This window comes from Giraffa tippelskirchi, chromosome 9 (assembly GCF_054371585.1).
Source record: "Giraffa tippelskirchi isolate mGirTip1 chromosome 9, T2T-mGirTip1v1.2.pri, whole genome shotgun sequence".
Taxonomy (NCBI): Eukaryota; Metazoa; Chordata; class Mammalia; order Artiodactyla; family Giraffidae; genus Giraffa; species Giraffa tippelskirchi.
Window position 1 is genome coordinate 125945515 of NC_137283.1, and position 23105 is coordinate 125968619.

At 44.3% G+C, this 23105-nt stretch overlaps 1 protein-coding gene across 26 annotated transcripts in view; it reads right to left on the reverse strand.

Moving 5' to 3' along the window:
* The window catches only part of ANKRD6 (ankyrin repeat domain 6), a 198918-nt gene that overhangs the window by 48296 nt on the left and 127517 nt on the right, over positions 1-23105 (reverse strand). For 10 of the 26 annotated variants that reach the window (XM_081528515.1, XM_081528538.1, XM_081528534.1 and 7 more), the window contains exon 3: positions 7133-7231. The exons of 8 other annotated variants lie outside the window; for them this stretch is intronic. In XM_081528515.1, coding sequence (XP_081384641.1) covers positions 7133-7231 — 99 coding nt within the window. Of the gene's footprint in view, positions 1-4563; positions 4903-7132; positions 7232-23105 lie in introns of all 26 variants that reach the window. 8 more of the 26 variants (XM_081528540.1, XM_081528537.1, XM_081528536.1 and 5 more) reach the window with 1 other exon arrangement.

Genomic DNA, 23105 nt, shown 5'->3' on the forward strand with positions numbered 1-23105 from the left:
GCGGGTCTGAAGGTCAGACTGTGGGCTGTGCAAGGTAACCAACAATGCCTGGAATCTTTACTCTCTGCTGAGTCCTCTCATTCCCCAGGGTCAGAGGACTCACTAGCCTACTCTGTCACTCAGCAGCACTCAGGACCAGAGAGTGGGTGGACTCCTTCTTGATTGACTGGCCCTGGCCTAGAGCAAACAATGCAGGGGATATGTCAGGACATCTGAGGATGGACTCGGGGACTCAGGCTGTCACTGCACATCTCTAAGACTCTTCAAACATCGCATGACAGCATCCTCACTGTTAGGGCTTGCATCTGACCCCTTTCTCTGTGATCAGATTCCTGGGATGGCCAGCCTTCTCTTTCTCTGTCAGAGTGCCAAAGGGAAGTTGACTTCCCCTAATTGCAGTTGAGAGAAGGACTAACATCCTAGAGGTAAGACAGTGAAGTCTGTAGCAAGAGATAGTTCTGAAGTCTCTGAGAACACATGTTATCTCTGACAGGCTCTCAGGAAATCAAGTCCAGCCTGGGGTGTAAGCTTGAATGGGGAGATGCGTGAACGGTGTGGAAAATTCCTGGTAGGACAGAAGGGGAGCAGGGCAAGGGGGTCAGGAGATGTGCTCTGTGCAAGCCTTGGAGGACACCTGTCACCTCGCTGGACTTCAAGTTCTTCCTCTGTGAAAGGAGGCAAGTCCCTTCCTCTCCTTTGTCTATGATCTGGGTGGCAAGAGTTTTGCATAAACAATTTTCTGGTGGAACCTAGGAGGGGCAAAAGACAAGCCCCGGGGTACTCCTGCTCCTTGGCCCAAGAGAGGAGAGACCAACTAGAACACGGAGAACATGGAGGCTTTTTAAAGAGGGCTGCACTGCTACCTATAAATAGCCTTCATCAAACACTGATTCTACTTATATCCCTGGGATCTGTAACAAATGACCATCCACTTTAAAAGCACTTAATCGAAAAAAGTTCCAGAGACAGACCGTGGTGATGTTTGCATAACAATGCGAAGGTACTTAATGCCAAAGAACTGTGCCCTTAAAAATGGTTAAAATGGTCAATTTTATGTATAGTTCATCACAATAAAAAGCACTTAATCCTACTTAAAAACCAAATTCACATTCCTAAAACTTAAAAAAAAAAAATTCCCTTTAAAAATTCATGAGGGGAAATAATGTTTATTTTCTTCTTTAAACTTTTTAATTCTTTCCAATTTTTTACATATATAATTTCTACCATCAAAAAACTTCTATTTATTAAATGTCTAAGCTGTACTGATATACCAGGAATGGGGTGGGACTGTCCATGTCTCAGAAGCTTTCCTCTTCATTCTGTAGAATCTAAGAGATTTCTTCCTAGATGGGTCAGGAGGGTAGAGGTAACCGTGACCATGATTCCATCCACTGTCCGCGCCTTCTGTCACCAACCCTCCCCTCAGCATCCGATGCTATGATTCCCATTACAAAGTAGGTTTAGCCTTGCTTTTCTTCTCACTCACCTTTCCAAGACCCCTTACTCAAAGAGGACCCTTTCTATGTGCCATGTCATCAAAAGAACATGGCCACTGGGTCAGTGGTTACAGGAGGTGAGCAAAGCCATTATACATCCTCTTCAAACAACTTAGGAAGTGTTTCCAGATGAGGTGTACTTGAGGCCCAAACAGATAATCATGAAAAACTGCCAGGTCTCAATTTTTTAAAAAAATTAATTAATTTGGGGGGCAGTGCTGAGTCTGCTGTTGCGAGGGCTTTTCGCTAGTTATGGCATGCAGGCTTCAGTAGCTGCAACTCCCAGGCTCCAGAGCACAGGCTAATAGTAGTGGCACGTGGGCTCAGTTGCTCCACGGCATGTGGGATCTTCCTGGACCAGGGATCGAATCTGTGTCTCCTGTACTGGCAGGTAGATTCTTTACCACTGAGCCACCAGGAAAGCCCCAGTCTCAATTTTTGAAAACTTCTGTAAGAATCTTCAAGACTGCCTGTTTCCCCATCAGCATCATGATGGGTTTTCCCAAAATGGACCTCAAGTGTAATTTATTGTTACTGACCTGATGAGAAAGGAGGTGCCCTGTTCTCAGCAACAAAGGTGAGGCTGCAGCCAGCCCTCTTCTTCAGAGGAAACACCAGCTTGGTCAGATTTCTAGTTGTTAGAGGCCTTTAACCATTCCTACACACTGCGGGCACGCTAACCTGCACTCCTTGGCGCAATTAGAACAACCCTTTTACGTAACCAAACGTAACCATTTTGCTGTGAATAAAGTGTGGGTCGTGTTGGGGGCCTGGCTTCAGATCAAATGTTTTACTGTGCCTCGTGGGCTGCCACTAAATCATGAGCTGAGGCAACTTTGGAGCCAGAACACCACCGTGATTTATTACTTGCTTTTAGCGTGAATCTCCTGTACTTGCTTCTGTGGGGATAACTTTCTTTTGTGAAACTCTAACTCAATGGAGGAAGCTAAATCTCAATTCTAGTTCAGCCCTTAAAAGTAGATTTCCAGATGGATGAACAGGACTCGGGAGACCTGCCGGGCCGGGCGAGGCTGTGGGGGGAGCCCAGTGGTCCTCGTGCACCTGGCACAGGTGTGTCCGGCGGGTCCCTTCTCCCGGCCCTGCTCGTCTCCAGGACACAGCCGCCCCTCCACCTTCACACTTCTCGGTCAGAGACACGCTCAGAGCCAGGGTCCTTGCCTCGTATGTCGGAGGTACCGGGTTGTGAAGGCCAGAGCCAGCCATTCCCCACCCTGCATGGTCCTCAAGAGGGACCGTGAGCTCTGCTCACATGAGGTGGGGTGGTTCTGGGTTTCTCTGGCACATAAAAACCAGCCACCCTGAAGTTACCAAGGTGAGCATCGCCAGCCGAGAGACATGAATACATAAGTCAAGGGCCACCTCGGCTGTCTCAGACCTACTCTTCCCCAGAACATGACATAAATGAACACCTAAGACCCTTTACTGCAACAGGGTCAATGGCCTGTGAATCAATTCTTCCTCTTATGGAACTAAAACTTCCTTTGGAAGTAAAAGTATTATTTCAAAAGTATACTTTCTACATAACAGAAAGAGATTCACAGACCGAGGGAATGAACTTGTGCTTGCCAGCGGGGGAAGGACGGGAGGAAGGGATAGTTAGGGAATTGGGATGGACATGTACACACTGCTATATTTTAAATGGATAACCAACAAGGACCTACTGTATAGCACAGGGAACTCTGCTCAATGTCATGTGGCAGCCTGGATAGGAGGGGAGCTTGAGGGAGAAGGGATACATATATATGTATGGCTGAGTCCCTTCACTGTTCACCTGAAACTACTGCAACATTGTTAACTGGCTATTCCCCAATACAAAATAAAAAGTTAAAAAAATAAATTAAAAGGAAGTAAGTATACTTTTCAAATACTGAAACAAAATGTGCCTCTATACATACTTATTAACAGACCTAAGCAGCAATTTAGACATAATCTTTATTTCTCTATGATTTAAAGATCAACCATGAAATTCTGAAATTTTGGAGAGAAAAAAAGCTGGGAGAAGTTTGGCACCCTCAACAGCATTTACTCATTATCCATTCAGTGAATATTTACTGACTCTCTACTACACTCCAAGCACTGTGGCATCCAATTATCTCATTTTATTGATTAAAAAACAAAGGTCCAGTGCAGTTCAGTGCCTAGCTTAGAGTAACCAGCTAATTCAGGGTAGCACAATTGGGACAGGGGCCTCCCAGGTGGCACTAGCGGTAAAGAACCCATCTGCCAATGCAGGAGATATAAGAAATGCAGGTTTCGATCCCTGGGTTGGGGAGGACCCCTGGAGAAGGGAATGGCAACCCACTCCAGTATTCTTGCTTGGAGAATCCCATGGACAGAGGAGCCTGGAGGGCTACAGTCCATAGAGTCGCAAAGAGTTAGACACCACTGAGGAGACTTAGCACAAATGTACCCACAGTCGGGGCAAAATTCAAATTGTCAAGGCTTTTTGCACTTGCCCATACTGTTTATAACCTGTGAAGTCAATTAACCTTAAACAGGTCTTTAAAACAATTAGGTGCTTCTAGGGGATGGGGCTGCCTGTTTATGGCGTCATCAAGCTAAGTACTTTAGCCCAATGCCTTGGCAAGTATAGCACCTGAGAAGTATTTGTTGAATGATTAACTACAAAGAAGCAGAAGAGAAAACACTGAAGCTGGAACTTGACGACCCAGCAAACTTGTAGTTTGGCACTCTGATTTGGAACATGCACATCATGTTCCAGAGTGACTGCAAAGGGACTTGTCTGCAAAGTGTGTGAACTGCCAGCTCTCCATTTTTCTAGGACATCAGTGTTTCTTACTTAGAGATTATAAAAGGTTTGCATCCACTGAGGTCTAAAACTTGGTTCTGAAATACGTGTTCTCTCCTGCTTGGTGAAAAAGAGCGAGCACAGTGTGGGCAGATTCCAAGCCAAGCTCATGGAAGAAACCCCAGTCATGCAAGGGTGGCCCCTGTCCCTCTTCAGGAGGAATCCCTCCCAGGTGGCACAGGCAGCCATATTGCAAGGAAGCTCAAGACAGGGTAGGTGCACAAAACAATCGCTGACCTCTTTTTCTCTCTCTGATCTTCTGGGGTTCTTCCTAGCCTGTCTTCTCTGGCTTTTCTTATTTTTCTCTTCCTTCGTGCCTTTTCCTGTGGCCACGGGGTCCTGGACTATTTCTGAGGTGGGGGCTGTGTGATTGCTCATCGACCAATCAGAGATGGCGTTAGTGCTCCAATGAGCGTTGGCAGGGTTGGCAGGAAGCAAGAGGGAACTTGCCCCTGGAGTTCCATATTCTAAAGAACTGGTTTCCACAGGTTCAAATTCATAATAATCCCACTCCAGGGCACTGGAGGTCATTCTTCAACTAATTCTCAGTCTTTACCATGATACAAAGCATAGTATCTGTAGAACATGAAGTTAGGAGTAAATTCTTCATAACGTTAACATTCTCTATTGTTACCCATCACCCAAGACAGGTAACTTCTGAAATTTTTTTTTTCCAATACTTTATCTCCCAGCTTCTTTATGTTTTTATTATTTTTTGCTCATCCCTCACAGCTTGCAGGATCTTTGTTCCCTGATCAGAGATTGAACCTGGGCCATGGCAATGAAAGCACTGAGTCCTAACCACTGGACCACCAGGGAACTCCCATTCCCAGCTTCTTTAAAGACCATCCATAAGGAGTTTTCTTCCTTGAATTCCTGCATGGGTTTCAAGGCTGATCAATAAGCAGAGTAAATACATAGAAGACACACATGAACCATATTCTGACAAATGCATTACTTCAGAACTAGTGAGAGTCAAGAAACCTCCCACTTCCAGCTGTTTTTACACTGTTTTGTTGTTGTGTATGCGCTTTTGTTTTGTTTTAAACTAATTGAGAGAAGCAATATATGCATTGTCTATGGCAAGGGAAAGATGCAAAATATATTAATAATTTCAATAAATAAAGAGACGGTAGAGCTGGCTTTCCTTCTGCTGACATGTACCCCTTTGGCTACCCTGTGAGAACCCCTGACTAGTTTACTTCCTATCTTGCCTGATATAAACAGCAGTAATTCTGGAAAGTCTGCATGGCTGTTGCTGCAGGAGAACACAGTGATACCTGGAGCTCAGGACCTGAGGCAGGAGTGCTGGGTCATGATGGGTTAGCACCCTGGTATTACTGCAGCCTTGCCACTGAGGCAGCAAGGGCTTTAATTATGCAGAGAAGAGCAGATGCTGCCCAACATATTTGCACCAACAATTCAATGCCCTGCCTTTCCTGTGGTCAGAATCTCTTCCCTCTCCCTGTATTTTTGCTCCTGTCATGTAAGGATAAGATATAATCAGGTATGTTATGATGGCTACAGTACTGGAAAAGAAAAAAGTGTATTGTGACCCAGGGTAGAAATCAACAGCTTAAAGCTAGATCAGCATCTTTTGAAAATAACATCCTTGATGACTCAACAGGTTCCAAATATAACCAGAAATTTCTGAATGACACTGACAGCCTTCTGCCCATGGATATGACACATTTAGTTATTGCTTTGTGAATGCTGTCCTTCTCAACTTGTGTGTTTGCCAAGTTTTCAGACATTACACAGGGACTCAAAGAAGACTAGAAGCACTTTGGTGACCCACACTCTAGCCCAAAAGAGGGTCTGAACTTTGATAACATTCTGTAAGCACAGTGATTAAAGGTGAATCTGAAAGGGGTTTATGAGTACAAAGTCTCCAAGAGTCTGTGTTCCCCATAAAAGTTTTTACCTCTTCGAGTCCTACTGTACAAATCACAGTTAGAGTTAGAAAATTTCCAAAAAGAGTTTCCAATCAGATTATCATTAGAACATTTTCCTAATAGCCCACTGGAGGGCAATTTATATAATCTTTTTCACATCCCCTTCTTAGAGAATCTAGCCTGGCCCAAAACCCAGCAGGGCTACCCCCTGCACTACATGACTCCATGCCAGCCACTGCTGATTTACTCAGGAATGGATTCCTGAACCCAAAAGAGCCAAGTGGAATCTCTTTCTAGATAATTTGACTGAAGAAACTCAGAGAATGACTCTCAATCATGGCAGAGCACCAGAGTGAATCTTTCTGGAGGCGTCGTTTTTCTCAGACTACACGAGATCGATGTCCTGTTTTTTTCTTTAAATCGGTCCTTTTAAACTAAATGCATACTAAGAGAAATCAAGGCAAGAAAAGACAAAAATTTAAGTTTTTAAGCTTCATCTTTTTCTCCAGTGGTAAGTTTGATCAATGACACATTTCCAGGAAGACTTGCCCAAACCTGTGTGCATGCGTGCGTGCGTGTGTGCGTGTGTGTGTGTGTGTATGTAGTGTGTTCCTTCGTACCAAGACAAGGAAACAGACAAAACACCCTTCAAGGCCCTGTACTTGAATAATACTAGATAGGAAATAATAATACTCGATAGGAACTATGATGGGAAAACCAAACCAAACTTGCCCTGAGCCCAGAGCAGGGCTTCAAGGGGAAGTTCTTCCCACAAAGGTGGAGCTAAAAAGTGCTGGAGAGCAACAACTACTGTCCCTCTCCCACCTCACAGCTAGTTACATGTTGTGGGATTCTATGCAGACAAGCCCGGTTGACAGCCATTCCCCAATAGAATGATGGCTTCTACTCACATCATCCTGGACATCGAGGTCACAGCCAGCCTTCAGCAAGATCTGGACCACAGAAAGATGGCCCTTATTGGCAGCAAGATGCAGGGGCGTCCGGCCATGCTGTTAATGCAGAGCAAACATTGATTTCAGAACGAGACGTCACAAGAGCAAGGTTTGCACAGCGGTGTTCCCCTCCACCCCTGGCCTTCGGTTTGTCAAGCGATGCTTAGATTTACTCAGAATTCAAGTTTGTCTCAGGTAACCATGGCTATTGGCATTGTGAGCTATGAACAAAATATGTTCAAAATGTGAAGATTTCCTTTAGTGCATAATTTCTACTCCAATTCATCCAACAGGCAAGTAGAAAGGTGAGGGCTTTCACATCTTCTGTGATTTCCCTACTGGTGTGACAGTCAGGATTGGTGATGTGGCCATAGTGTATCTGATGGGGTAAGAGATGGAAGAGCAGCAAAATGTCAAGCTACTTAGCCCCAGAGATGTCTGGCTAGTAATTCCTCAAAACTGAAACTGCTGGACAAATCATTAGAATAGATTCTCTCCTTTGTAAAACAAATTTAAAAATTTTTAAATTACAAAGTACTTCAACCATTCAAAAATATGAATAATATTTGAAAATGCACATACCCACCATTAACTTTAAGAGAAAACTAAAGAAACCAGACCCGGGTTCGATCCCTGGGTTGGGAAGATCCCTTTGAAAAGGAAATGGCAACCCACTTCCATATTCTTGCCTGGGAAATTCTATGGACAGAGGAGCCTGGTGGGCTGCAGTCCATGGGGTGGCAAAGAGGTGGATGCAACTGAGCAACTAACACCTTCACTTTCACTAAGCACTTAAAGAAAAAACTAAAGAAACCATAGCTGTTCCTTGTGAACCCCTCCCATATCTCATTTCCCCTCAACCCCTAGGTAACCAATCAATTTGGAACTCATTGTTCCTTTGTCTGTTATTATACATTACTACATGTTTGTAACCATGCACAATAGATAAAAATTGTTTTGCTTGTCTTCAAACTTTACATAAATGGTACTAAACTAAACAATGTCATTTAGCAATTTGGGGGGTCCAACATTCTATTTTTTATTTTTAAAAATATTGTCACATTATTCACTCATTCTGTCACTGGTGAGTTCCAGGCTGTTCCCAGTGGGTGACAGAACACGTGTGTGTGTACATCTTCTGTGCACCTGAGTGGGTGGGCTTCTCAGCCCTGCTGTTGGGTCATAGAGATGACTATCCCCTGCCAGGGGCTCCTGAGCTATGACACTGAGGCTCACACACAGAACAGCACTCTTCAGAGTAAGTCAATTCCTATCTGGAAAACTGACCTTGCCAAGCTCCGAATTCTCCAACTTCTAAAGGAGACATTATGCCCCCTTTGCTTTCTCCCTCAAGTTCACTGTGAAGAAATGTTTCCAAACAGCATTTAACCACAGACCCCACCTATACAGAAACACTCCTGGAGGAATAAGGGTTTCATATGGCCCAAGTCCTTTTTCGCACCTTGATAAAGCTTCCCAAAGCCCTTTATTGGTATTCCAGCAGGATAAACACATTTGTGTTCTTGATCAAGGGCCTGTTTGCCATGGGTAACTAGCCTTGCAGGAAAACAGAGATAGTAGACAATAAAGGGTTTTAATTTCAACCTGTGAAATGCAATCAAAGCATTAGAATGATTCTGGAAAGAAAGAGGTCAGAGCTCACATTAAAATTAGAATTCTTAATTAAGAAAAAAGTTTCTCCCAAGAAAACAGGCTATATAAAGCCTTCATAAAAAGGCAGCATCGGAGATGAGATGAAGGCGTGACCTTCCTCGACTGGCGATTATGTTCTATGCGGGCTGGTTAACCTTGATTCCTCCAACGAACTGTCCACAGATGATCAGATGAAGCCAAATAGCCTGGTTCCCCTTGCTGACCTGACCCCAGGCTCCTCCTACCATGTGTCCTTGTCCAGGACATCCGATCAGTGACCTTCACAAAGTTTCTGGGGCATTCTGAACAAAGGGAAGCCCATCTCTATTAAAAGGAGAAAGACGTGTGCGGTGAGGAAGGCTGACAAGATGGCAGGATACAGTGTTTCTGAGCATCTGGAAAGTGCAGACCATGACCGGAGGAGCTTCCCTGAGAGAGACTGGGAAGGGGACCACAGGTCAAGGGGTCAATGGGAGTCAGGTCAGGGGAGCCCTGAAGAACATCCTTGTCAGCAACCAGGGATTACTGTGTGGACGCTGAGGCCCAAGGAGGCAAGAGGGTTTGTCCAAGTGAACACGAATAATCAGAAAGCCAGAGAAGGAAACACGGATGTGGTTTAAAACCAGATCATGCCTGGAGGTGCTTTAGAAACTATAAGGTGTTAACAGAATGGCCCTGGACTAGAGGCACCTTCCTCATCCAAGGTCAGCAGAGTGCTCTCTCCGAAGAAAGGAAAGGCCAGAAGCACTGGAGCTCAACGAGCTTGGTTCAAATCCCACCTCTGACTGGTAATACCTGGTTGATTTTGTGTTGGACACTCTCCTAAGCCTGTTTACTCATCTGAAATAGGAAAGTCCCCACTAACCATTGAGATAGGATAAGTATGGCGACACCCAGCATCCATCACAGGTTTCCTTCCCTCTGCCTCAGCCCTCACCCCTGAAGACCCCCAACTGCTGCCCCTCCTCCTCGACACTCCCACACCTTTGCCTTGGTGAGATCTTGTGAATGGCACAGACATGGGTAAAGAGCTGGATGTCGGGTCTCCTAGGTAACCAAGTGGGCCCTCGCTGGAGAATCGAGGTTCCCACCAGCTAGATCTCATCCACGGTCATTTATGAAATACAGTCAAAGGTCTCCAGTCTCCATGTCTCTTGGGAAGAACCTTCTTTACTGGGAACACCCTTCTGTTCTCCAAGAAGAAATGGCCCCAGCTGCCTTCTCCATGCCCACAGCACTTCAGCTCCCCCCAGGAAACCACCAATCGTGTTCTGACTGAACTTCCAACTAGGCCATGATCTCCCCGTGGGCAGAACTGCACCACAGTGAGAAGCCTGTGCACTGCAACTAGAGAGTAGCCCCTGCTCACCACAACTAGAGAAAGCCTGTGTGCCACAACGAAGAAAAAATAAAAATAATGACTTCACTAAATATCTGCAAAATAAAAGCAAATCATTCGCGATTCTCCCACCCCATACAATGATTTGTCGCTTTTATCCTTACTTTTCCACTGCATCTTTTCTATTGGTGCTTTTGCAGTTACATTCACAGGTCACATGAAACTAGCTTGCTTGTGCGTTAATATTATGCCTTAAACCAGTGGTCTTCAAACTTCACAGGGCAGCAGAGGCTTGTTAAAGACAGCTATCTGGGCCCTGTTAAAGGGTTTCTGATTTTGTAGGTCTGGAGTGGAGACTGACAATTTGTATTTCTAACAAGCTCCTGTAACTAAAGAGCCTCTTGATGAGGGTGAAGGAGGAGAGTGAAAAAGCTGGCTTAAAACTCAGCATTCAAAAAAAGAAGATCATGGCATCCGGTCCCATCACTTCATGGCAAATAGATGGGGAAAAAGCGGAAACAGTGGCAGATTTTATTGTCTTGGGTTCCAAAATCACTGTGGACGGTGACTGCAGCCATGAAATTAAAAGACACTTGCCCCTTGGAAGAAAAGCTATGGCCAGCCTAGACAGCATATTAAAAAGCAGACATGACTTGGCCGATAAAGGTCCATCTAGTCAAAGCTATGGTTTTTCCAGCAGTCATGTATGGATGTTAGAACTGGACCATAAAGAAGGCTGAAAGTGAAAGTGTTAGTCGCTCAGTCCTATCTGACTTTTTTGCAATCCCAAGGACTGTATGTAGCCTGCCAGGCTCCTCTATCCATGGGATTCTCCAGGCAAGAATACTGGAGTGGGTTGCCATTCCCTTCTCCAGAGGCTCTTCCTGACCCAGGGATTGAACCTGGGTCTCCTGCAATGCAGGCTGATTCTTTACCATCTGAGTCACCAAAAGGAAATCAACCCTGAATATTCATTGGAAGAACTGATGCTGAAGCTGAAGCTCTGATACTTTGGCTACCTGATGCAAAGAGCCGACTCATTGGAAAAGACCCTGATGCTGGGAAAGATTGAGGGCAGGAGAAGAAATGGGCAACAGAGGATGAGATGGTTGGGTGGCATCACCGAATCAATGCGCATGAGTTTGAGCAAACTCTGGGAGACAGTGAAGGACAGGGAAGCAGTCCATGGGGTCACAAAGAGTCGGACACAACTCAGTAACTGAACAACAAACAACAACAAGCTCCCAAGAGAAGCAGATGCTGCTAGTATTAGGACCACATTTCAAGCTATAACATAAATGATGGGTTTTCAACTCTGTTGCACCATAGATTCACCTGAAAATATTTTTAAAATCTCAAAATTTACCCCCACATTCCATCAAGCTAGGGTGGGGTCTCAGCGTGGGTGTTTTTGAAGCTCCCTGTGACAAACATGCACTGGAGGTTATAAATCCCTCCTTGAAGGCTTTAGCTGTGCAGGTTCTCCCACCTGCCCTGGGGTCAGGACCGGCCATCTGAGACCAGCGGGGTAGGGGGTGCAGGACCCTGCAGGCAGCACATCTCCCTGATCCGACCAGGGAAGGGCAGAGGCTTGGAGACATTCACTTTCAGGGAAGTGAACAGCGAAGGGCCTAGAGACGTTGCCAGGCAACAACCACAGAAAAGGTGGCCTCACTGTCAACAACTCGGGTCCGGGTGCTGCTTTGTTCTGGCAGGTTGAGCCCCATGGGTCCCGATTTCTAACAGAATTGCTGCATAGGAACATCAGAGTGACTCCCAATCCAGCAGGTGACCCATAAATTATACTCACAGGTGATCATAAAGAGCACTCTGAACGAAAAGTCTCTGCTGCTCATTTGGAAGAGCCTAACTCCCAGCTGGAGGTGGGAGAGCTATTTTACACAGCTAGTGGGAAGCTGCTAGAGAGCACAGGGAGCTCAGCTTGGTGCTTCATGATGACCTCGAGGCGTGGGGTGGGAGAGAGGTCCAAGAGGGAGGGGATATATGTATACATATGGCTGGTTCACTTCACTGTACAGCAGAAACTAACACAATGTGCACGCTAAGTAGCTTCAGTTGTGTCTGACTTTTTTTGACCCCATGGTTCCTCTGTCCATGGGATTCTCCAGGCAAGAATACTGGAGTGGATTGCCACACCCTCTTCAGGGGACCTTCAACACCCAGGGATTAAATCCGCATCTCTTATGTCTCCTGCGTTGCAGCTACCTGAAAAGCTTTAACTAATACAACATTGTAAAGCAATTATATTCCAGTTTAAAAAATAAATAAAATTAAATTGCAGGGGGTAAAAAAAGACTCTCTCTTCATACAGACTCCATGGTGCCCGGGAGTGCTGGGTCGCAACCCTGGTCACTCATTACTCCAGCCAGGACCTGGAGGCTGGTTCATAGCTCCTCTCTCCTGCTTAGGTATTGTTGATCCTCCCTACTAAAGGGCTGGCCTTTCACACAGACAACACTTGTCCCACGAACACCTGCTCCGTGGATGCCTGCCCCATGGATGCCGAGCCTCAACTCCTCAAGGCAGCCACCTGGTCTAAGAGAGTGGACCCAAGAAGTGAGAAGGAGCTTAGCCATTCTCGGAACACTTTGTCTTTGTTGAATGATAAACTTTTGCTCAAGGTCACAACAGACCCGTGCGGCAAAGGGAGGCTAAAGAAATTGAGGCTCATGAGCTGGAAGAAATAAAACAACTGAACCATCTTAACCGGGGATTGTTACAAGGAGGGCCATTGCAGAGATGTGACCCACATGAGGGGAAACAGTTTGACAAGAAGCATTTAGGTACAACCTAAATCAGTGTAATAATGTCAAAGTGACAACACTTCCTTTCTTCAGATCCTGAGAAATATAATAGGTCAGAGTCATGCAGTCTTTTTCTGAGGCAAATAAAGTCTGTCTGTATTACCTGCAGCTTTAAGGAAGGAATAGAAAATGGGAAAGAGAGAGATGGGAAGCAAGAAAGCGGTAACGTTAGTGAAGTAAGAGTGGCACATATTTTAGAAACAATATAATATTCAGATTGAAACGAGTCTCTGAGAGTTTAATTTGGATGAAGGTAGTAAGGCTTGTAGATGGTCAGTGATTTCCAAGAGCTAAAATGTTACTTGTGGCAGAACAAATAATAGCTGGAATCCTGGCCATTTGGCCCAGCCGTTTAGGTAGTTTTTTTTATTGAATTGTTTTTAACTGTTTGGGTTTTTTCTGTTCTCCCCCAACCCCCGGTTGTACTGCACAGCATGTGGGATGTTAGTTCTCTGACCAGGGATTGAACCTGAGCCCCTTCATTGGAAGCACACAGCCTTAACCACTGGACTACCAGGGAAGTCCTTCACTTAGGTTTTAAATTATAGAAGATTCCCCACCAACTTTCTTAGGTGGCCCCAGGGTCCCCTTATCATAAACAGTATTTCCAGAGCTCCAACTGTTTGGAGTGATGTAGATTTAGGTCCAAAACTTCAAAGTCCTTGTCAGGCTTATGATTCAATAAAAACAAAGTTATAAAGACATTCAGGGAGAAAATGGACCAAAAAAAAAGTGCCATGGACGAAAAAAAAAAGTGAGAGAATAAATCTTTACATTAAAAAACATTCAGTTTAAAAAGCCTTCAGAACTTTCTTTCCTTTTTGGAAATGTGTTTCATCTACCTGTCTACTTGGATGAGTGACACATCACATTTTAATCAGACTGTCGGTGACAAGATGCAGCAAGGGAATAAAGTCCTTGGATGACAAAACTCAGGATCCAACATAATGTCAGATTGAAAGGACAGGCTAATTTTAATAAGACAAAATGTATCAGGGGACAGAGGTAAGAGTCCTGCCCCAGCGATCAACAGTCCAGTCGCACACAGGCAGGGATACTGTCCTCTGAAAGAACAGTCCTTTCTTTTATTTTTTCATTAGTTTTTAAAATAATTATTTATCTGGTTGCACTGGGTCTCAGTTGCAGCATGCAGAATTTTTACTTGCGGCATGCAGGATCAAACCAGGGAACCCTGCACTGGGAACGTGCAGTCCTAGCCACTGGACCGCCAGGGAAGTCGCTACAGTCTTTCCTTTTAAAACCGTCAGCTTCCTATGCCAAAAAGCTTCATAATGCTTCTCTAAGTCTTACTTTGGGGAGGGACTAATAATCATAAGTAATTGGGAGAGATGATTTAAACTCTATGATCAGGAATCAATTATTCAAATAAAGTGGCTTAATTCATAAGAGAGTTCTTTTTGAGGTGATGCACAAATTGCCAGGCTTGGGCTTGTTTCTAGAAAGGTCCACCAGAAGAAGGACCAAAATAACTCAATCGACTCAACTGGCTGTTAAGAATCCCATTGATTCCTATAGCATATCAGTTTCCTAAGTTAGAAGGTATCAGATAAGGGCCTCCATGCTCCTCACTGGCAGCTACTTAGACTACATTTTCAGTGGGTTGACACACTGACAGAGGAAAGCCTGGCAGTCCAGTGCCTGAAGAACTATGGTTGGGAGATGAGAACTGTCCTCTCTTATTTCCTGATTCTTATTGGAATCGTCGCCTTTTCGGCAACTGTTAATATAATCATGTGTTTGTTTTCCTTGTAATCTATTGGTGTAATGAATTAAAGAACCATCCTTGCATTCCTGGATCAAACTCCACTTGGTCACACTGTGCTATTCTGATATGTACTGTATTCTATTAAGTAGGACCATTTGGGGAAACAGTGGGAACAGTGTCAGACTTTATTTCTTGGGGCTCCAAAATCACTGCTGATGGTGATTGCAGCCATGAAATTAAAAGATGCTTACTCCTTGAAAGAAAGGTTATGACCAACCTAGATAGCATATTGAAAAGCAGAGACATTACTTTGCCAACAAAGGTCCGTCTAGTCAAGGCTATGGTTTTTCCAGTGGTCATGTATGGATGTGAGAGTTGGATGGAGAAGAAAGCTGAGTGCCGCAGAACTGATGCTTTTGAACTGTGGTGTTGGAGAAGACTCTTGAGAGTCCCTTGGACTGCAAGGAGATCCAACCAGTCCATCCTAAAGGAGATCAGTCCTGGGTGTTCATTGGAAGGACTGATGTTGAAGTTGAAACTCCAATACTTTGGCCACCTCATGCGAAGAGATGACTTATTGGAAAAGACCCTAATGCTGGGAAGGACTGGGGGCAGGAGGAGAAGGGGACGACAGAGGATGAGATGGTTGGATGGCATCACCAACTCGATGGACATGGGTTTGGGTAAACTCCGGGAGTTGGTGATGGACAGGGAGACCTGGCGTGCTGAGATTCATGGGGTCGCAAAGAGTCGGACACGACTGAGCGACTGAACTGACTGACTGACTGACTGATTAAGAATTTTTCCTTCTAATTCATAATTGAGATTGCTCTATAGTTCTTGTATTATTTCTCTCACTCTTATCTATATTTACCTGGTTTTGGTATTAAGGTTGCACTGGCTTAAGAATTTTTACTTCTAATTCATAATTGAGATTGCTCTATAGTTCTTGTATTATTTCTTTCACTCTTATCTATATTTACCTGGTTTTGGTATTAAGGTTGCACTGGCTTTATAACATAAAATCCAACTTTCCATTTTGATCTATGCTTTACAATACTTTAAACAGCAGTGGAACTGTTTTTGTTGTTGCTGTTTTTAAAGAATAGAACAACGCTATGAAACCATTTGACCCTAGCACTTGTCAAAGGTTTAATCACATTTCTAATCTTTTCTATGGTAATCTGACTATTTATGTTTTCCGCTGCTTCTTGAGTGAATTTTTAAAAAATTATTACGGAAAAATATGAGTAATAAACTTTACCATTTAAACCAGTTTTTTAGTTTTTAATTCAGCAGCATTACGTATACTTACAATGTTGTACAACCATAACCATTATTCAATTCTGAAACTTTCAATTATTCCAAACAGAAACCCTGTATGCATTAAACAATAATTTCCCTCTCCCAAAGCCTGCTAATTTCTATCCTATTTTTCTTTTTTCTTTTTTTTGGCCGAACAGCCAGCTTGTGGGATTTTAGTTCCCCAAAACCTCGGGCCCTTGGCAGTAAAAGCACAGAGTCCTAATCACTGGACAACCAGGGAATTCCCTCTCTACCCTACTTCTCAACTCTACTAAATCAACTATTCAAGGTTCCTTATATAAGTGGAGTTATACAATATTTGTCCTTTTGTGTCTCTCTCATTTCATTTTGTTGTTCTTTAGTTGCTCAGTTGCGTCCACCTCTTTCCATCCCCTTTGGACTGCAACACGCCAGGCTTCCCTGTCCTTCACCATCTCCCAGAGTTTGCCCAAACTTACATTCATTGAGTAGATGATGCCATTCAACCATCTCATCTTCTGTAGTCCTCTTCTCCTCCTGCCTTCAATCTTGCCCAGCATCAGGGTCTTTTCCAGTGAGTCAGCTCTTTGCATCAGGTGGCCAAAGTACTGGAGCTTCAGCATCAGTCCTTCCAGTAAATATTCAGGGTTGATTTCCCTTAGGATTGACTGGTTTGATCTCCTTGCTGTCCAAGGGATTCTCAAGAGTCTTCTCCAACACCACAGTTACAAGGCATCAATTCTTCGGCGTTCAGCCTTTTTATTCACCTATCACATCCATACGTGACTACTGGAAAAACCATAGCTTTGGCTAGATGGACCTTTGTCAGCAAAGTAATGCCTCTGCTTTTTAATATACTGTCTAGATTTCTCATTGCTTTTCTTCCAAAGAACAAGCGTCTTTTAATTTCATGGCTGCAGTCACCATCTGCAGTGATTTTGGAACCCAAGAAAATAAAGTCTGTCATTGTTTCCATTGCTTCCCCATCTATTTGCCATGAAGTGATGGGACTGGATGCCAGGATCTTAGTCTTTTTGAATGTTGAGTTTTAAGCCAGCTTTTTCACTCTCCTCTTTCACTTTCTTCAAGAGGCTCTTTAGTTCCTCTTCACTTTCTGCCATGAGGGTGGTGTCATCTGCATATCTAAGGTTATTGATATTTCTCCCAGCAATCTTGATTCCAGCTTGTGCTTCATCCAGTCCAGCATTTCCCATGAAGTACTCTGCATATAAGTTAAATAAGCTGGGTGACGATTTATAGCCTTGACATACTCCTTTCCCAATTTTGAGCCAGACCATTGTTCCATGTCCAGTTCTAACTGTTGCTTCCTGACCTGCATATAGGTTTCTCGGGAGGCAGGTAAGGTGGTCTGGTATTCTCATCTCTTGAAGAATTTTCCACTGTTTGTTGTAATCCACAAAGCCAAAGGCTTTAGCATAGTCAATGAAGCAGAAACAGATGCTTTTTGTGTAATTCTCTAGTTTCTTTTATGATCCAACGCATGTTGGCCATTTGGTTTCTGGTTCCTCTGCCTTTTCTAAATTCAGATAGTACATGTGGAAGTTCTCGGTTCAAGTACTGTTGAAGACTAGCTTGCAGGATTTTGAGCATTACTTTTGCTAGCATGTGCTGTGCTGTGCTTAGTAGCTCAGTAATGTCTGACTCTTTGTGACCCCATGAACTGTAACCTGCCAGGCTCCTCTGTCTATGGGGATTCTCCAGGCAAGAATACTGGAGTGGGTTGCCATGCCCTCCTCTAGGGCATCTTCCCAACCCAGGAATCAAACCCAGGTCTCCTGCATTGCAGGCACATTCTTTACCATCTGAGCAACCATAGAAGCCAAAAATACTAGAGTGGGTAGCCTATCCCTTCTCCAGGGGATCTTCCCAACTCAGGAATCAAACTGGGATTTCCTGCATTGCAGGCGAATTCTTTACCAGTTGAGCTACAAGGGAAGCCCTGCTAGCATGTGAAATGAATACAATTGTGTGGTAGTTTGAACATTCTTTGGCATTGCCCTTCTTTGGGATTCGAAAGAAAACTGACCTTTTCCAGTCCTGTGGCCAATGCTGAGTTTTCCAAATTTGCTGGCATATTGAGTGCACCACTTTAGCAACATCATCTTTTAGGATTTGAAACAACTTAACTGGAATTCTATCACCTCCACTAGCTTTGTTTGTAGTGATGCTCCCTAAGGCCCACTTGACTTCACATTCTAGGATGTCTGGCTCTAGGTCAGTGATCATACCATCGTGGTTATCCAGGTGGTTAACCATTAAGATCTTTTTTGTATAGTTCTTCTGTGTATTGTTGCCACCTTTTCTTAATATCTTCTGCTTCTGTTAGGTCCATATCGTTTCTGTCCTTTATTGTGCCCATCTTTGCATGAAACGTTCCCTTGGTATCTCTAATTTTCTTGAAGAGATCTCTAGTCTTTCCCATTCTATTATTTTCCTCTATTTCTTTACATTGTTCACTTAAAAAGCCTTTCTTATGTCTCCTTGCTATTCTCTGCAACTCTGCATTTAGATGGGTATATCTTTCCTTTTCTCCTTTGCCTTTCACTTCACTTACTTCACTTAGCGTAACAGTTTCAAGGTTCATTCATGTTGTAGCATGTATCAGAATTCCATTCCTTTTAAAGGTTGAATAATATTCCACAGTAAATATGTTGGTAAGCCAGGAAGAGGACCCTCACCAAGAACCAAACCTGCCAGCATCTCTATCTTGGACCTTCCAGCTGTAAGAACTGTGAAAAATAAATTTTTGGTGTTTAAGCCACTCAGTCTATCATATCATGTTATAGCTAAGACACCTATTGACATGGTAGGATTACATTGACTGATGTAGAATCAGCCTCGTGTACTTGGAATAAATTTCTTTTGTTCATGGTGTATAATTCTGTATACATTGCTCTATTTGACGGAAATACCAGCTGAAAGAACACCAGGCACAGTTGCCTCCTCCTCACCCATCTTGGTTTATATCCTTGGTTTATAACAACTTAAACAAGCAACAGCCAACTTTCACTGGAAACAAACCAAGAGGCCTGCTGAAAAAGAATTTTCAGTCTCTAGACAAGTTACTGGCTTCATCTATTTTCTGAAACTGAAGTCATTACAGCTTAAAGAGTAAGAAAAGAGAAAGAAGAAAACTAATAGAGGATCCACCAACAGACCGTCTGCAATGACATCTGAGCAGAGGCCCAAGTGGGCAACTCAGCAGCTTCAAAAGCCCCTTTCCTCTCCGGCTTCCTCATTTTGCAATAATCCCAGAGTGTGGATTAGTTGATGACACTTCGGAAGTTGTACACCAGGATGATTCCTGGTCTGAAAACCAGTGATCCTCCAGCGCATTTTGCTCAGGAAAGATACAAGGAGAGTTTACAAATACTGACACCCAACTGTGCCATGACACTGCAATCTCTCTTCTAGGTGATGAGGATCTATCAAATACATGGCTTTAGGAGTATCACCAGCACATTAATCCAGGCTGTAAAATAGTCAGCTGTGCAGCTTGAGGCTTCCATTTCCAGTGCAGACAGACCCAGGGCTGGGGGATGCAGATGACCAGCTGTATGAACACCCTGGTGTGGAGTGGGTCCCTGGGCCACCACACCCACCAAGCTGGCCCAGAGCTGGGAAAGTGGCCTGACCTTTACCGGCGCTGAACACACCACAGACATAGCAAGAGGGCAGCAGAACAGCACCCCTCCCAAAACTTCCCCAGAGGCTGAGAAAGCAGCCAAGAGAATCAGGGCCCACCCTGAGCTCCCTTCCAAAGCTGCCTCAACTGCCTCTCCTGAGATGCCTGAGTCAGTGCTGCAGATCTATCCCTGAGTCTCAACGCTTATACCTCTCAATTACAGCTCGTCTCCTCTCAGGCCCAGGCAGGGACTTCAGTGTGACCCACGACACCTGTTCTTACTTTGTCCTCTCTTTTCTCTGAAGAGCATCTCCGGAGGACACCCTGTACTTTGCTAGAAACACAAGTTCCCAGGCTGCCTGCCTAATTAATACCTGCACCATCAGAAGTTAACATTCACCCAGACTTTCCTGGTGCTGACCCAGTAACTTGCCAGGCATGTCTCCCAGGCAAGCCATACCATTCACAGCAGGCACTTGCCTCCCTACACACTGTACCTCCTGCAGGTAAACTTGTTTCTAGCCTGTATTACAGCATTGAGAATACCACTGTTTTGTGGGGTTGCCACAAAGAGCGCGGTGGATCCCAGGCGTCTACCACTGACTCACCCACAGCTCAGTACAGAGTGTTGCCCCACCACTCATGAGGGGATCCCCTCCTGAGCCTGGGGAGGAAGGCCTGGAGCAGTGAGTGACTCATTCACCTGGGGCTCTGAAACAAATCCAGCCACACCCCACACCAATTCAATCAGAAACCAGGTATCGGTATCGGTATTTTTTAAAGGTCTCCAGGTGATCACACATGTGATCACACATGGGAACTGTTGACCTACCTATGAGAACTCCTGTGCCTCTGGGGACCCCAGTGAAGAAACAGTAATTATGATCAAAATAACTACCATCCCCTGAGTTTGTCTGACATCCTTGTTACATTGTACAAGCACTCTACATGGATTATCTTGATGGATCTGCACAACAAATCCCCGAGGCAGGGGTTAGGCTGATGGTACAGACAAGAAACCAAGGTTCAAGGAGGCTACTAATTACTTGGCCAGGGTCACAGAGATGGTGAATGTGATTCACGGCCTCTACTCTTGGTAAGGAAAAATTGGGAGATTTTTAAACAGTTGACAAAATCACAGAGTGTGGAGCTGTGGTTGCAAGCGACCAGGGCAATGGGGTAATGGGGAGGAAGTGTTTAATGGGTACCAAGCAGTAAAGTAATGCTCAAAATTCTCCAAGCCAGGCTTCAGCAATATGTGTACCGTGAACTTCCAGATGTTCAAGCTGGTTTTAGAAAAGGCAGAGGAACCAGAGATCAAATTGCCAACATCCGATGGATCATCGAAAAAGCAAGAGAGTTCCAGAAAAACATCTATTTCTGCTTTACTGACTATGCCAAAGCCTTTGACTGTGTGGATCACAATAAACTGTGGAAAATTCTGAAAGAGATGGGAATACCAGACCATCTGACCTGTCTCTTGAGAAACCTGTATGCAGGTCAGGAAGCAACAGTTAGAACTGGACATGGAACAACAGACTGGTTCCAAATATGAAAAGGAGTACATCAAGGCTGTATATTGTCACCCTGCTTATTTAACTTATATGCAGAGTACATCATGAGAAACGCTGGGCTGGAAGAAACACAAGCTGGAATCAAGATTGCCGGGAGAAATATCAATAACCTCAGATACGCGGATGACACCACCCTTATGGAAAAAAGTGAAGAAGAACTAAAGAGCCTCTTGATGAAAGTGAAAGAGGAGAGTGAAAAAGTTGGCTTAAATCTCAACGTTCAGAAAACTAAGATCATGGCATCTGGTCCCATCACTTCATGGGAAATAGATGGGGAAACAGTGCAAACAGTGTCAGACTTTATTTTTTGGGGCTCCAAAATCACTGCTGATGGTGACTGCAGCCATGAAATTAAAAGACGCTTACTCCTTGGAAGGAAGGTTATGGCCAACCTAGATAGCATATTTAAAAGCAGAGACATTACTTTGCCAACAAAGGTCTGTCTAGTCAAGGCTATGGTTTTTCCAGTGGTCATGTATGGATGTGAGAGTTGGATGATGAAGAAAGCTGAGCGCCGCAGAATTGATGCTTTTGAACTGTGGTGTTGGAGAAGACTCTTGAGAGTCCCTTGGACTGCAAGGAGATCCAATCAATCCATCCTAAAAGAGATCAGTCCTGGGTGTTCATTGGAAGGTCTGATGTTGAAGCTGAAACTGCAATACTTTGGCCACCTCATGCGAAGAGTTGACTCATTGGAAAAGACCCTAATGCTGGGTAGGATTGGGGGCAGGAGGAGAAGGGGACAACAGAGGATGAGATGGCTGGATGGCATCACCGACTCGATGGACATGGGTTTGGGTAGACTCCGGGAGTTGGAGATGGACAGAGAGGCCTGGTGTGCTGCAATTCATGGGGTCGCAAAGAGTCGGACATGACTGAGCAACTGAACTGAACTGAAGCTTCCATCTGGGAAGACGAATTTTGGAGATGGACGGGGCTGATGGTTGCACAACAATGTGAACGGACTTAATTCCACTGAATTGAACATTTACACATAGTTAGAGTAGTAAATATTGTGTTATGCATATTTTGCTATAATTTTTGAAATGAAAATATTTTAAACAAAATTAAAATACAAAATGAGTAAAAAAGAGAGAGATGACTAGATGTCCTGTCTCAGGCACAGCACTATCCCAGGTCATATCCTGGTTATCTTCCTTATCTTTGAGCTATTTCACAATTTTGTAAGTCTTAGAATCCTGAGGGTGATGCCAATAAGTCATGTCTAGCATATTCAGTGTATCTCAGCCAATTTTATATCTAATAAGCGAATTTATTTCTGCTTTCCTAAGACCTGCATATTTGTAATTCTTTGCATTCTCTTTTGAACCAGTAACAACATTTTACTGGTTCTCTCACTAATGGATTACATAAAATCTGAACATGTGTTCATTTTATAACAGTTGCTCAGAATTACCACCACATGTCAAGTTTCCTTGATTTCTAACAATTAACTACAAAGGCCCGAGTTTTCCCAGTTGAAATTTTCTTCCCACAGGGTGATGTTTCTAGCTATTGTAGAACAAAAAGCACATTTTCTGTTTGACCTGACACGTAAGTATACACCCGCAGGGCCTTCACAGAGTGTGTGGATCCAAGAGAAGGACTGGGCTACATCAGCCCCGTGCAGGCTCCGCCCTCACTAGGGAGGTGAGAACACACTGGCTCCTGGGTGTGAGATGCAGAGTCTCAGGCCGCCTGGGGAGGGAACCCTGGATGCCAGCTGTGAGCGGAGGGTGAGAGAGGGGAGGAGACTGTGGAGATTCCAACCACTGGTCTCCCATCACCCACCCCTCGCTTTTCTCCCTGACTCCCAGGAGGTTGTCATTAGACATAACCCACAGCAGCTGGAAAAGAGAAAATTCTATAAACCCCAAGCCAAAG